General features: G+C 44.1%; 1 protein-coding gene across 1 annotated transcript in view; it reads right to left on the reverse strand.

The window, feature by feature from the left end:
• The window catches only part of PPARGC1B (PPARG coactivator 1 beta), a 169,924-nt gene extending 155,753 nt beyond the window's left edge, over window positions 1-14,171 (reverse strand). Inside the window, exon 1 of the mRNA XM_069102639.1 lies at window positions 14,040-14,171. Within this exon, the coding sequence (XP_068958740.1) occupies window positions 14,040-14,117 (78 nt within the window). The 5' untranslated portion in view covers window positions 14,118-14,171. The remainder of the gene's footprint in view (window positions 1-14,039) is intronic.
• Window positions 14,172-16,025: the final 1,854 nt, after the last annotated feature.

Here is a 16,025-nt window from a genome sequence, read left to right on the forward strand (position 1 = left end):
TTCCCAACTATCAAGTCCAGGCTCTGCTCACTGTACTACATTGTCTCCAAGTTACTGACAAACCACTTGGACACTTACTTGACCACTTGAATCACTTGACCACTCTAAAGAACCTCAACTTACTCATCCAAAAAATTAGGATAATACTCACTAATATGCATGAGTAAACCATGTTTTAAACACTAAATAGTATATAAATGTGAACTGTCATTATTCTTATTGTGCCAAAAAGGAGATGGAAAAAATGTCAAAATTGGGGCTTCATTTTCAGTCCAGTAGTATAGAAAAATCACCAAACTAGGACTCAAAACACTTGGATTCAAAGTTTGGTTCAGCCATTTATTTACTAGTATGACCTTAGATGGGCAGCTAGGTGGTATAGAGTGAAGGGCCTGGAATGGAATCAGGAAGACCTGAGTTCAAATCCAGCCCTTCAAATCCAGACACTTGCAAGGGTAAGTCACTTAACCCTATTTGTCTCAGTTTCCTCATCTATAAAATGAGCTGGAGAAGGAAATGGCAAACCACTCCAGTCTCTTTGCCAAGAAAACCCCAAATGGAGTCACAAAGAGTTGGACACAGCTGAACAGCAACAACAAATAACCATCAATTTGTCTCTTGACTTCTCACTTGTCTCAACTATCAAAATTCTGATAATGCACTTCCTTATCTGCTTCACTGGAGCATTGTGATACAGGGATATAAAATGAGATAATGGACATAAAGTACTTTGTAAACCTTGGAATACTATAGAAATGTCAGCTATTATTATTTCATTAATTATATATCATTTTGTAGAATTATTATTTCATAGACTAGCTGACATTTCTATAGTGTTTTAAGGTTTGCAAAAGTCTTTTCTATCCATTATCTCATTGGAATGAAGTAACCCTGAGAAGCAGGTAGTGGAAGTATTGGTATCCCTATTTAAGAGATGGAAAACCCAGAGTTTCAGCAATTTGCCCACCATCTCTCAGCTATTAAGTTTCAGAGGTAGGGTTGAAACCTGGGTCTTCCCTGAAGCTCAGTCCCAGCTTCTCCTAGTAGACCTTGCTGCCTAAAAGGAAAAGGGAGTCAAGAGGACTGCATTCAAGTATGGGCTCTACTCATACTAAATAAACTAAGCTGTGTGACCATGGCTACGTCATAGAATCCTATGGCAATAATAACAATACTATTATTAATATAACAACAACAACGTAGTAATAACTAGTATTTATACAGCATGTTAAGAGCTGGACAATGTCTTACCTCTATCATCTCATTTGATCCTCATAACAACCCTCTGAGGTAAGTGCTATTATTATGACCATTTTACAGATGAGGAAACTGAGGCTGAAAAAGGTGAAGTGATTTGTCTAGAGTCACACAGCTAGTAAGTGTCCGGTGGGTTTGTCCCATATCTGACGCACCAATCTCCTCTAGAATGTCCCAATAGTGGGATATCTGGCCAAAGTACATATGCTTTAGAGCAATATTATATCAGCTATTCCCATATCTTCTTGGGCCACATGGGGGCCCTTAGCAAAGGTGACAAATGCAGGTTTGAAGGGAAGTAGTAGTCCCCTAAAGAGACTAGACTGCTTCATACAAAGGAATCTGTTGTAGGACTGTCCTTTCAGACACATTCCTCCTAACACAAATGCCCAGTGAAAGCCCAGGGAGGAGACCCAGTACCAATATTCCATCCACTACATGGGCTTCACTGCCACCTAACAGCACACACATAGAACAATGGCAAAATAAAGTTGTCTATCCCATATATTTAGCCTAATAATTATTTTAATGTTTTTAATAAAAGATTAAAATTGAACACCAATGTAACCAACTAAATTTGCTTGGTAACTATTTGCATTTAAATTAATTACTTCCAATATATAAAGTATTATAACAATTTTTTAGCAACTTCCCAAACAGCATAAAGGATCAAGCCCTAGACTTGTGGTCAGGAAGAAAGACATGACTTAAATTCTACCTCAGACACCGGCTGTGTGACCCCAGTCAATCTCTTAACCACTCTATGCCTCAGTTTCCTTATATGTAAAATGAGGAAATTGGACTTCACAATCTTGTTAAGGTACTTTCCAGATCTAAATCTAATAACTTTCAGATTATTTATCTATTCATTCACTCTTATTTGCTTTGCCTCTCAAGTGACTTAATTAGTATCTACTCCATTCTTCTGGTGCGGCCTTTTTTTTTTTTACTTTGCATTCCAATCATTTTTTAAATGCATAATTCCTGGGGCTATGCCTACTAACCAAATGAATTACTTTCCAGTCTCTTCAAATTTATATCTGGTCCTCCACAGATCCAAGAGTAGATGCCTAAACAAAATTTAAAAAAAAATCTCCCTACCAGTACTTTCCACCTGCACTGTTTATCACAAAACAAATCCCTACAACCAAGAGAAAAATTATTTTTGGCACTAAAAATACGTACACTTACAAAAATTATGAAGGCTCCATCCATCCTAGTTTCTCCAAGGCCATGCCCATGAAAATTCCAAATCTAGCTTGAAAAGGCTTTGGTCCTTAGTTATGGATCCAAAGACCAGCTTAACTAAGTATAGCACCTAAAACTCAGGATTAGAAAATGGGCAAATGTGCAATTAATTCTTGTGAACTGGTACTCCACTAAAGATAAAACTATAAAATAAACCTCAATCTGCCACCTCCTCTTTTCCCAGCGAAGGCAGCTAAAAAGGAGGTAGAGGACATTAACAATTAGTCAGTCAAGGTAGGTAGGCAGATAGAGTGGAAAAGTGCCAACCCTGAAGTCAGGAGAATGTGAGTGCAAATCCCGATTCAGACACTTAGTAGCTGTGTGACCTTGTGTGACTTAACCTTGACTGCCTCAAAAAAAAATTAGTCGTCAACAAGTGTTTATAGAGTGCTTACTTTGTGCCAAGTCCTGGGTTTATGAAGAAAAGCAAAAATAGTTCCTGCCCTCAAGAAACTTACATTCAAATATTGGAGACAGTATGCAAAGTTTGAAGTACTTAGTAGATATTTACAGACTAGGTGCACATCATTAGCAACTTGCTGGGAAGGGAGGCTGCAAAGGATTTCCTGTAGAAAGTGGGCATCTAGCTGAGTCTTGAAGGTATCCGGGAAAACGAAGAGGAGGGGTGAGCAGGTAGAATATTCCAAGTATGGAGAACAGTGAGTTTGAAAGAAGGAGACAAGGATATAAACTCAGTTTCAAGGAACATCAGATAGGGTAGGGTAGCTGGATCATAGAATGCTTCAAATGGGAGTCAAGGGCAGGAAGATTTGCAAGGTAGGAAGGGGACAAGTTAAGAAGAGCTTTGAAATACCAAACAAAGGATTTTATATTTGATCCTGGAGGTAACAGGGAGCTATTGGAGGTCAACTGGCTGGGGAAGGGAGGGGGGTGACAAAGTCAGAACTACACTTGACCACTGAGTGGAGGATGGATTGGAGTCAAGAAAACCAGTTAATTTACTACAATAGTCCCAGCAAGAAGTGATGAGGACCTGAACTTACAGGTGGTATCTGTGTGAGCGGAGAAAAGTGAAGACCATCTATTTGTTGTTGTTTGGTCATTTCAGTCATGTCCAATACTTTGCGACCCCATTTGGGATTTTCTTGGAAAAGATACTAGAGTGGTTTGCCATTTCCTTCTCCAGCTCACTTTACAGATGAGGAAACTGAGGCAAACAGGGTTAAGTGACCTGCCCAGCATCACACAGCTAGTAAATGGTCTTGAGGCAGAATTTGAACTCAGATCTTCCTGATTTCAGGCCCTGCTGTCTTTGCATTTTGCCACCTACCGGCCTAAAAGACCATCTATAGACATGAATTAAACAGTTGGAATTGTTTTTCCCAGCGGCTGGCACTTATAATGTCAGGTCTTTGTGCAATGGCTTAAACTTCAGAGTTGGCAGAACACCGGAAGTATTAAATCACATAACACAGCAAAGAGCCTAATAAATATAGCAGATGCCTAATAAATACTAGTTGAGTAACTGACATAACTATTAGAATACCAACTGGTTTTATTTTCATCTCCTCAGCATTTAGGCACAGAGTGGCCACTTAAGAAATGCTTGTTTATTGATTGACTGATGAAAAGAAGTAGAGGACAGGCTCTAGGTCATTGAAGAGATCCTCTAAGGAGGGTTTATGGAAACTCATGAACAAGAATTACTCAAGAAGAAGAGGTGTGGATGAATTATAATCTACTTTGGTGAAAGATGCACTCATCAATGAGCACATAAATCTAGTTGAGTGCAGTATTTTAAAGCTTCCTTCAAAGCACCTTATTGTGTGTTGTGCCCCCAAGCACACGTCTACCTGGCCTCTCCTTAAGTGTCTAGTCTGCCCACCCTCTTTTGTCTTTCAGGAATGGTTCTATAGGCCCAAAGAACATTTTCCTGTGAGTGAAACTCCTCTAAATCAAAGGCTGGCATGAAGGAGAAAAATTGGTAGAAGAGCCACAAACACACCTGCATTCCAGAGCCCCAAGATTCCTAACTTAGGGAAACAGCTCGCCAATAAAGAATCCAATCCAATTATCCAATCCAATAAACAGGCCCCATGCAAAGTGTTGAATTACACAAAAAAATACAATCCCTGACCTCAAGGAGCTATCATCTAAACCGGTTGATAATATACAAAAGGTGGCAGGAAAGGGGCAAGAGAAGATTAGGGCAGAGAAGAAAGTTTAAGCCTGAATGTCTTTTGACCATCAGGAGCTGGGTTTGGGGTTATTTTTCCTAACTATAGTTTGAAATTTAGAAAGACTCATCCTAGAGAGGATGGGTCTGGTAGAATCAATTTGGAACTATGCCCAAAGAGCAATCAAACTGTGCATACCCTTTGATCCAGCAATACCACTACTAGGTGTGTGCCCCAAAGAGATTTTAAAAAGGAAAAGGACCTACTTGTACAAAAATATTTATAGCAGTTCTCTTTGTGATGGCAAAGAATTAGAAACTGAGGGGATGACCGTCAATTGCAGAATGGCTGAACAAGTTGTGATAAATGGATGTAATGGAATCCTACTGCGCTATAAGTAATGACAAACAGGCAGATTTCAGAAAAACCTGGAAAGACTTACATGAACTGATACAGAGTGAAGTGAGCAGAACCAGGAGAACATTGTACACAGTAACATTAACATTGTATGATGATCAACTATGAGAGATTTAGCTATTCCCAGCAATATAATGGTTCAAGACAATTCCAAAGATCTTGTTAAGAAAATTGCTATTCACATGCAGAGAAAAGTACTGATGGAATCTGAATGGAGTCCGAAATGTAGATCGAAGCATACTATTTTCACTTTCTTTATTTTTTTCATGTTTTTTTTCCCCTTTTGGTCTGTTTCTTCTTTCACAACATGACTAACGCAGAAATATGTTTCACATGATTGCACATTTATAACCTATATCAAATTGCTTCCCATCTTGGGTAGAAAGGAGATAAGGAAGGAAGAGAGAAAATTTGTCATGCAAAATTTCCAAATGAATGTTAAAATTTGTCTTTGCATGTAATTAGAAAAAATAAAATACTATTTTAAAAAAAGAATGCTCTTGGGATGGTACAAGAGCCTGAAGGAAGAGTTCAAAAGGATAAGGAAGAGATAGGATTGAAGAAAGAAGAAAAATGTTTTCTAAGAGAACAGTTCTGGGGATATAAATTGTCAAAAGGTATTAAAACTGCAGAAGCAAAGGAGTTCTCAGGTAGGGAACTTTTCTCGGTCTAAATATCCTTCTCTTCCTCTAACAAAGAACCTATCTTCTTTGGATCTCACTGAAAAGAGCTTTCTCTCTAGATTTTTCTACTGATGTCAACAGCTGTTGAACAACCATCCACTTAAATATTCAGAATCACTCTTAACTCTCCTTTCTTAACAAGTCACACTCAAATAATCCCAGAGAGTCTTTAAAACACGGACATTCCTTACCTAGTCACCATTCCCCAATAATACTCTAGTTCAGGGGCCTCATTACCGCTAGCCTGTGGTACACCCAACAGCCTCCTAATGGAGTAATGGAGTAGCTGGTGGTTCACTGGATGATGATGATGATGATGATGATGATGATGATGATGATGATGATAATGATAAGGACAAGGACAGCAACAACTAAAAATATCGAGCACTTTACATAATTACACATACGAAGCATTAGGCTCTATGCTAAGCATTTTACAAATATTAACTCAGCTGATCTTCACAAACAATCCTGTGAGGTAGGTGCTATTATTATGTCCACTTAGTAGTAGAGGAAACGGAGGTTGTGACTTGTCCAAGGCCACAGAGCTAGTAAGGCCAGCTTTGAACTTTGATCACCCTGACTCCAGGCCCCAGTGCTCATTCCATTGTACCAGTCAATCAACAATTATTAAGTACATACTATGGGGGGAAGGAGGGACAGGAAGGAGATACCCCAAGCAGGGCCATGATAGACAGAAGTCAAAGGAGCCAGGTAGAAAATGAAAGATGGTTGGCCTGGGTACCCTCCTTAAATGGTGGTTCTGGGAGGAGCCCTCTACCTTCCAATCAGATGTGGGGTCTTCGGGGCAAAGGACACAGATAAAATAGGAGCTCCAGGGCTGAAGTGATCTTCTAGGATAAAGAATATGCTAGAGCACATAATAGAAAAGTCCAGAGAAGTATATTCCAGTGAGAAATGAGGATAGAATGCTGAACTTGGAATCAGAAATACCAGAGTTAAAATCTTGCCTCAGACACTAACTCAGTGACCCCAGTGGCTAAGCACTTAATTAACCTTTTTGGGCGAGTTTTCTCATCTGTAAAAGGAGAATGTTGGTCTCAATGGCCTCTTAGGTCCCTTCCAGGTCTAAATCTATGATGTATGATCCCTCCCATTCTCCAATCTCTCCTCCAAACCAACCTGCCAAAATCATCTTCCTAATGCAGAGCTCTCTGGTAATATCATCTTCTTCCTACTTGAAACCATTAAGGACTCACTATTTCCTACAGGAAAAACTACTTCCTCTCCCAGGTAATCTATATCTATGTCTTCTACAATCTGGCTCCAATTTTGTCTCCCACTATTCTCCTATATAATACAACTCCCATCTCAAGCCACACTGGTCTTGCTTTCTCCAAAGGCCATGTTCTATAACATTTCCTCAGCCTGGAATACTACCCTTTTCTGCCTATCTAAATTTCCCCCTTTACCTCCTCCAACACCCAATACTCCCCAGCCCCACTAGTGGCCTCTCTCCCCACCTCTCATTCCAGTAGCATCAGCACTTCCAATCTGTATTCTTCACTTGGCCCACAGCATTAAACTATCTTGTATTATTCACCTCTTCTTTATGGTATTCATTGTTTCCCCTACTGAGGAGGCTCTTAGACCTCATTGTGGGTTCCCTTCCCTCCCCTGGCACTCCCCTCCCAGTGCCTAACATAGTACCCACTTTCATAACAGATGCCCAGTAACTATTGGGGGGGGAGAAGGGGATGATGGAGATGATGATGCAAGTGAAGGAAATTAGACTAAGAAAGATCAAAGAATAGTCTGCTGCTGCTAGGGGCCAACTAAATCTCTCTCATCTTATGCCCTTTTCTCTGTAAGCAGTTTCAATCTAAGCCAAAGCTACCCCAGTGGGTCAGGTACCATAATTCCTTGTGAGCAACCTGCAGCCAGAAATCAGGGAGGTGAGCCACCTTACGTTGCCAGGGCTGTTTGCCATAGCAACCTTGGGGAGCCAGCTCCGGGACCAGATTGCTGGCAGTCTCCACAGGGTAGTGTTTCTAAAGCTCGCTCACTCTCTCTGTGCTAAATTATTGTATTCTGCCAAGAAGTCACAAGAAATAAACACAATAGCTGTGTTGCCATGGAATATAGATCTAAACGGAGCTAAACACCCAAATGCTGACTCCCTAGGTAGAAGGATGGGATGGTAGAACAAGCAGCCACCTGGGAGGGTCAACCTAGTTCTGCTACTTACTAGTTACATGACCCTGAACAAGTCATTTCCCTAATCCTGGCCTCAACTTCTCTATCTGTAAAGTGAGGTATTGGAACTAGATAATCTCTAAGATTCCTTTCTAGTCCTAGCATGTTATTTTCCATTTTTTAAATTCCCTTCCGACTCTGATATTAGGCTCTTAAGCCTCTAAGTTAGGGCCTCCTATGCTCTTGAGACTCTCTCTAGCCTTAATATTCTGTGTACTATGTTTCTAGCCCTATACACAAGAAGTTTCAATGGGCATTTGCTGATGATGGTGCTTCTTCCCTTGATCAGAGCCCCTGCCCTCTAACTTCCTTCTGTCCCCTTTTCTGACCCTCTCAATCCCTTTATCTCCCTCCCCCACTGGAGAACAATAAAGAATAAAAAAGAGGGGTGGCTAGGTGGCACAGTGAATAGAGCACCGGCCCTGGAGTCAGGAGGACCTGAGTTCAAATCCGGCCTCAGACACTTACTAGTAATGTGATCTTGGGCAAGTCACTTAACCCCAATTGTCCTCGCAAAAAAAAAAAAAGGCAAAAAATAAATTAAAAAGAATAAAAAAGAGAAGAAGAAGGAATCTCCATCCTTTCCTTTGTAGCTGGTACTGAAAGAGTTCCAGAAAGTCCTTCATGGATACAAACAAGTAGCTTAGCTGATTAAGCTAGGTACTAGGCACACTAGGAGAGAAAAAACAAAAAGTTAATCAACCCTCAAAGCTCTACCAGCCAAACTGGGCTGGTAGCTGTTTCCTATATACAACATTTCATTCCATGTCTGGAATATTTTACTCCTCCATACATGATTGTTAAATTGAACTGGCAAGGCAAGGAGAGAGAAAAGAGCTAAGACAATGCTGAATAATACTTTTTTCCATGAAAATCTAGTTATGGGCCTGGAGAACAGGGACTGATCCAAAAGATTCAGGAAACTGGAAGGGACCATCTGATTTCAGTCCCCACTGCCCAGTGGCCACCTTGTTACTACTCAATACCTGGGTTCTCAAGTCATAGGCTGCAAACTAGAAAAAGTGCCCAGTTGTCCATCACCAACTCTGTTATTGAGTGCATACTGTGAAGCCAGCCTTGTACCTTGTAATGGAATAGATACCCTAGGAGTATAGGTTCATAGGATTTAGAGCTGAAAGACTGACCACCCCCACCTGCCCATTGTTTACATAGGAAGAAACTGAGGCCTACAGAAGCTAACTTGTCCAAGTATCTAGGTAGCAAAACTGGTCTAGGTCTTTTCTTTTTTTTTAAAAGCAATCAGGGTTAAGTAAGTTGCTCAAGGTTACACGGCCAGGTGTTTCTGGGTGGGTGCTAAGTGTCTGAGCTCGGGATTCGATCTCCAGGTCATCCTAACACTGGAACCGGTGCTCTTACTCGCTGTGCTACCTGGCTTTTTTTCTTTTTTTTTTAACTTTTTTTTCTTTTTTTACTTTTTGGAGGGCAATTGGGGTTAAGTGACTTGCCCAAGGTTAGTTTTTGTGTTAAGTGTCTGAGACCGGATTTGAACTCAGGTCCTCCAGACTCCAGGGCCGGTGCTCTATTCACTTCACCACCTAGCCACCCCAGGTCTAGGTCTTTTCAAATCTGGTACTATTTTCACATTACCTTCATCTACTAAACTGTTATGGTACCAACCACAATTGAAATAGGGCTGAAGCAGTCAAGTGGGGCTTCCTGGAGGAGGTGGGATTTCAGTTGGGCATTGACAAATTTGCAAACTTCGTGTTAAATTATCTAATACATCCTTGAAAAAACAAATTCTACTTAATAAGTTCAGGAATTTCAGAGATAATCCTTTTTTAGTTCCTTGCATAACAAAATGTTCATATTCATGAATGAATATTAAGTTTATGACAAAAAGATTTTAAATTTAAAAAATGGTAGGCTTTGGAAAAGGGTGGGCAAGGAAACAATCTATGCAAATGAAAATAAGTTCAAATTTTTTCAGAGATGATGAATTCATAACCAATACCAACCCTTTCCAGGGAAATTTTAAAACCCTTTGACAGCCCAATGTCTGTCTGCTTTAGGCTAAGTCCCTGAAGCACTTCGGAGTCTCCTGAACAAGAGAAACAGCCTGCAGTAACCTAGGCTTAGCCACAAGAAAAGCCTTTTAAATCCCAGAGACTGAATTACCTTCTCATCCACATCCCCCAGGGAAAGTGTGAGCCAGACAGATGGGAGATGGAGGGAAAGGATAGAGATGAAAAGGAATGACCAGAGTGGGAACTTAGATGGCTCTGAGATGCAAAATAATGTCTCTCTCCTGTGTCTGAGGAGTAGTGTGATATAGGGAAACAAATCCTAGAGTCACAAGCCTTAGATTTCAGTCCAGATTAAGCTACTAACTCTCCTTATACTCTTTAGTAAGTCATTGCTTTCTTTCCTTTTTTTTTGCATCCATTAATTGATAATTGATAAGTTAAAGATGCTCATTAACTAAACATAAGAAAATGCAGCTGGAAGGATCTTTGATCTTGTTTTCATCTATAAATAATAGCAATAATGTCCTTTCTCTTCTGGGAAAAGTAAATGTAAAAGTGAGAGAGAGAGAAACCAAAACTAGTTCTCCCTTTGCTAAGGACAGTTAGGAAGCACCATCTATGGAGTATACAACCACTGACCTCATCACTTCTTAAAACCATATAGAACAGAAAGCCCTTTTTTAAACAGAAGGAATATCATCAGTCATGGGTCTCTGTACTGAAAATCCTGGATGGCAAGAAAGGAAGAAAAAGAATCAGTTTGACTGTAGATCATGCTTGAAGCAAGAGATTGGACAAGAGATGAAATATAGTAGAAAATGCATGAAACTGGGAGTCAGGAGGCCTGAGTACAAGTTCCTCCTCTGCTATCAACTCATTATATGATATTGGGCAAAACACTTCATCTCTCTGGGCCCCAGTTTCCTCATTCATAAAATGAGGGAATTGGACTAGATGATGACTTTAGGTCCCTTCCAGCAATCACACTATGTTCCAAGTTCTAAGGTCCTTTCCAACTCTGACATTCTGCGTTGTTCTATGTTTCAAAGTCCTTTCCATCTCCAACATTCCTGTGTTCTACATTCTACTGTCCCTTTCAGCCATCAGTCTCCATGTTTTAAACTCTAAAGTCTATCTTGTTTCTGACATTCTAGGAACCAACTATTTTTCATTACATCAAGGCTGTGATATTTACTATATAATTTCCCTGGTTGTACCAGTAGAGATCACTACATACCTTCTGTCTTACCAAGTGGAGTGAGAAAGATGAATAAATGCCCGGGTTAACTTTTCACTAATCCTTTTCAGCCACTTTTTATCTTTTTACATTTCCCCCCAGGGCTAGGACTCTTTTGCAGAATTGGTAAACAGATAAGGAATAACTAAGTAAATAATAAAACTATAAAGCCCCTGGAGATTTCCATAAAGACTACCTCCCTTACTTTTCAGTACTGGCAGGAGAGTGAGGAGAGTCAGTGCCAATCCTAGTTCTTCCACGAAACTCTCCAGTTAACCTTGTGTAAATTACTGCCTCTTTCGAATCAAGTTAATTCCACAAACATTTATTAAAAGTCTACCTACTATGTGCACCTGTGCTAAGTAATTTCCTCCCCAAAACTGAAGGTTGTGTTATACAGTATCTAAGGCCCCTTTCAAACTCTTTTATTCCGGGTTCTATGTCCTAAGACTTTTACCTCCTTAATTGGCGAACTGGGTCTGGAAACTGTGCTAATAATGCTTCATGGAAAGCTCCGTGACTCCCCAGTAAGCCAGGGGACACAGTAATCTCTTACAGTGTAGTCCAGGGCGGTCCTTGGAACCCGCCTCCAGACTACAGCTACAGCGGCAAAGCATGTGACAGCGGCGGCGGCGGCAGACCCGAGCCTTCGCTGCAGTTTCGTCAGAGGTAAAGGTAGCACACAGAAGCCTGCACAGCCTGCGCAACCCTCACGAGCGCGCGCACACACAGTGACATACATACCCACACAGACAGGCCGGCAGGCGAGGACATAGGCGCGCGTCATACACCTGCACACATACCCAGGCATACACACACGCGCACCACCACTGACCACCGTTTCTCAAACTAAAGAACAGGTCACATGCCGCCGGACCTCCTTGCATCAGCTATTAACCCTTCTAGGACGAGAGGGTTGAGGAGAGGAAATGCCTGCGCATGCAGGCCAGCCACAGCCCGCAGAGCGGACTGCAGAGCCCAGAGAGCTGAGCAGATTCGAGCTAGCCAAGCAGAGCATCCCTCCCGGGTCTGCAGCAGCCCCGAAGGCCTCATTTACAGCCTTTCTGTGGTCCACACTACAGTGACTTCAGCAGTAGCTTATTCCTATGCTATGGCTCTTCTCTCCACTGTGGTCTACAGCATTTCTGGGAGAGGCCCCACGGCAGTACACTGTCAGCAAAGCCGTTACATGCCGGAAGGCTAGAATTGATAACTTCGGGAAGCCTTAGGGGATATATATTTTTTTAATCTTTACATATCACATTACATAGAACTGACTGGCCAGCGTTTCTCCAATAGTTCCTTTCCACACACCCACCGGACTTCAGCCCCGTAAGAACAGCTCCCAAAAGACTGTCAGCTCCTAATAAAGTTTACCTTTCCCCTTCCTTCCCCTCCTCTCCTCTCCACCACCCAGTCCAGAGTGTTATGCAAAAGCGTACTTTACACGGGGAGAGAAGTGACTTAAATCCGGCGGAGGCGAGAGTCGCCAGGCTCAGCCCACCCGCCCTGCAGGCCTCTGGAGGGGAGATCCAACTGACAGACCACTGTAGAACTGCCTTATTTAACCCCAGAGGCCTGTTCTAAATTGGCTACTGTGGCCGAAGGAGTTAAAGCCAGCGAATTGGACCAGATTCGAAGACATCCGCAATCAAAGATCCCTATCATCTGCTACAGAGGAAAAGCTCCCTAAATCTACCTCTAAACTTCCCGTTGGCAAGCCAGGGCAGGAGGTGGATAGCAAAAGGGCCTGGGGGAGGGGTGGGGGGGCTCAGAGGCTGCAGATGGATGCCCTGCTCCCGGCACCTTCTTTCATGTCACGCGGAGGCTGCAGCAAATCCGGGCACGTTTTTAATAGCTAACTCCTTCAGTAGGCTCACCCCAAGACTTGCGGGGACGCTGCCCCCGGCGACAGGTCCCCGGCTGTCACGCAGCACGTGAGCCGCACGCCGCAGGAGCCGCGGCGCCCCCTCCCCCACCACCACTCGTGTCCACTGCGTCTCCCAAGCCAGGCACACTAACCCCATAGGTTAGTGAGGCGCCCTGCGCAGCCAGACCCGGACACGGGTTTAAAAGGAAATCCCAGAGCTGTGCGACTTCCCTCATTCGCACACCCACGTGTCCCGCAGAAAGCTGAGCCGAATGGGCGCCAAAGCCCGGAGCAGAGAGCTGGTAACTTTGAGGGAACTCTGAGCTGCAGGAAGGTGCTGAAGGGGGCTCGCAAGGTGAAACGCCCACCCCTAGTACCCTAAGGGCAGCAGGCGCTGAGCTGCCAATTCAGAGCCGGTCTGGCTTCCGCTAAAGCCGGGCAGGGGACAGGCAAGTGCATGAAAGTGGAGCTTGAAGTGGTCCTCTGGCTGCCTGCTAACTGCCTGCCAGGGTCGCCCCAGGAGGTTCCGCGCTCCCTGCCTCCTCCCCAGACATGCAGCTCTACCCTGGGACTGCAAAGGGGCGCAAGGCGAGCCGGCCCCCCCTCCCCACCTTCCACTTCGGGTCCCTGGCACTGGGTTCTAGGGAACGCAATGCACAAGCTTCCTGACGCCCGGCTTTCTGGCAGTGACTGCAGCAGATGCGACCTCCCCGCTTCCCTCAGCCAGTCCTTTTTCCAGGGGCCTGGAACGCTCAGTTGGGAGGGAATGGGTTCGCCTGGGGCTGGGGGTCCTCCGTAGCCCCCGTTGACAGCTCTCCTGGGGCGCACGCCGGCGAGCCGGTGTCTCAGGCAGCTCTCAGGCACTGCCGCAGACACAGCGCCCCCTCCTCCCTTTCTCCCTCCCTTCCTCCCCAGCCCCAGGGAGCTGCGGCGCTGGCCTCCCAGCCCCTGGGGCCCCCGCCCCCAGAGGTTCCCCGGCCTTACCTGACTGTCAGAGAGATAGTTGAAGAAGAAGGAGGAGAGCTCTTCATCCAGCAGCGCGCCGCAGTCCGTCCCCGCCATCTTCCAGCAAGCAGCCCCAGCCGCGGCAGCGTGGGGGAGTAGGCGCCGAGCAAGCCGGCCGGGGGCGGGGAGGGGAGGCAGGGGAGGGACGGGGAGGGACGGAGGGGGCGGAGCTCCGGCCCCGCGGGCTGCAGCAGCTCGACTCGCTGAGGCGGAGCCCGGGGGTCAGGGACCCGGCTCCAGGCCCAGGGGTCCCCTAGCTCCCAGCACGCGCCTCCCGGGTTGCCCTGAAAGCTCCCTTGCAAGAGGTTGACAGCTTCCTCCTCCAGAGCTGGAGACAGGCTCCCCCCTTCTCCCGGTCCAGCAATGCAGTCAGGTTCCCCGCTGCCCGGGGCTCTAGGTGACAGTCTCCCAGGCAGCCTCCTACGGTGCGATCCAAGAGAAATATTGTCTTTTCTTTCATTCATTCATTCCACAGACATGCATTATGAGAATCTCCTGTGTGCCCAGCGCTATGCTAGGCACCGAGAGAGTAGAGAGGTGAATAGGATCTAGTCCCAGACCTCAAAGCTCGCAGTCTAGTTAGAGAAGATAAAAACACGAATCACTACAATATAAGGCAATATGTGATAAGCCTTGGAGACTCACCAATAAAAGTGCTATAGGAACTGAGAGGGGAAGGGAGATTTCATCCACCTGGAGTTAGGAAGGCAGCATAAACCTCCAGGTTCCACAGCTTGGTGTGGTCGAATGGGCAATGAATGACGACTCAGGAGACCTTGGATTCCAGTCCAGGTTCTGCCACTAAATCACTGTGTGACTTTGGGCAAGTCATTTCCTAAATCTGAGCCTCCATTTCCTCCTCTACAAAATGAGACTTAACTAGGTCATTAAGGCCTCTTCCTTAAGATCCCTTCTAGCCACTGGTATTGGAAACGTTAAATTCACTTCAACAAGCATTTATTAAACACTGCTATATGCAAGGCATTTTACTAGGCCCTGGGAATGCAGAGACAAAAAAAAAAAAAATGAAGCAGTCCCTAAGCTCCAGGAAGGTATATTCTGATAAAGGGATGTAACATGTAAAATATGAAGTTTGCTTGTTTTTGCAGAAGGAAATCACTAAACTGCACAGAAGGGAAGGGGCAGGAGTCAGAAAAGGCCTTATGTTGGAGGTAGCTCATCAAGAAAGGCTAGTAGGGAGCCAGGAGTCACAAGAGGCAGAAAGAGAGAGCATTATTGGCATGGGAGACAGATTGTGGAAAGGTTCATAGAAGGAAACGCCATGTCATGTATGAAGAACAACAAGTAAGCTAGTTTATCCAGAAAGAAGACGGCCTGAGGAGTAATATGAAATAGGTCTGTAAAGATAGGCTGTAACTGGATGTGAAAGTATTAAAAATCTTAACAAAGGATTCTGTGTTTTATCCTTCAGTCAGTTCGGAGGCATTAAAGCTTCCAGAGCAGGACAGGGATGTGATCAGAAAAGATATTTAGGAATATCAGTTTGGAAGCTGGGTAGTGAATGGGTTGGAGAGGGGAGAAGTTGGGTTTATAGAGATGAAATAGGAGACCTTGGCCGAAGTGCAGAAGAGAGGTGATGAGGGCCTGAATTAGGATGGCCACTAGAGAGAAGGGCACTGATGGGAAGGAGTTTGTGATGGTATATTTAATAGGAATTGGCAACTGATTGTATCTGGCTGGGAGTGGGGTGAGAGAGAATAGAGTAGAGGATAACTATAAGGCTGAAAACCTGGGTGAACCAAAGAGTGGGTGCTCTTTACAGAAAAGGGGTGAGGGTACATTGGGGGTGGGGGGTGAGTTCTTGAGAACTATTTTAATTACTCAATGGTCATTTATTAAGTGCCTACTACATACCAGGTGCTGAGGATAGCAGACAAAATTGACACAGTCCCTGCCCTCAAGGAGCTTACATTATCCTTGAGAGAATAGAATAGATTCACAGAT

The sequence above is a fragment of the Petaurus breviceps genome, unplaced genomic scaffold, assembly GCF_028583685.1.
Source record: "Petaurus breviceps papuanus isolate PSGF00001 unplaced genomic scaffold, PetGlider_PUasm1.0 551, whole genome shotgun sequence".
Taxonomy (NCBI): domain Eukaryota; kingdom Metazoa; phylum Chordata; class Mammalia; order Diprotodontia; family Petauridae; genus Petaurus; species Petaurus breviceps.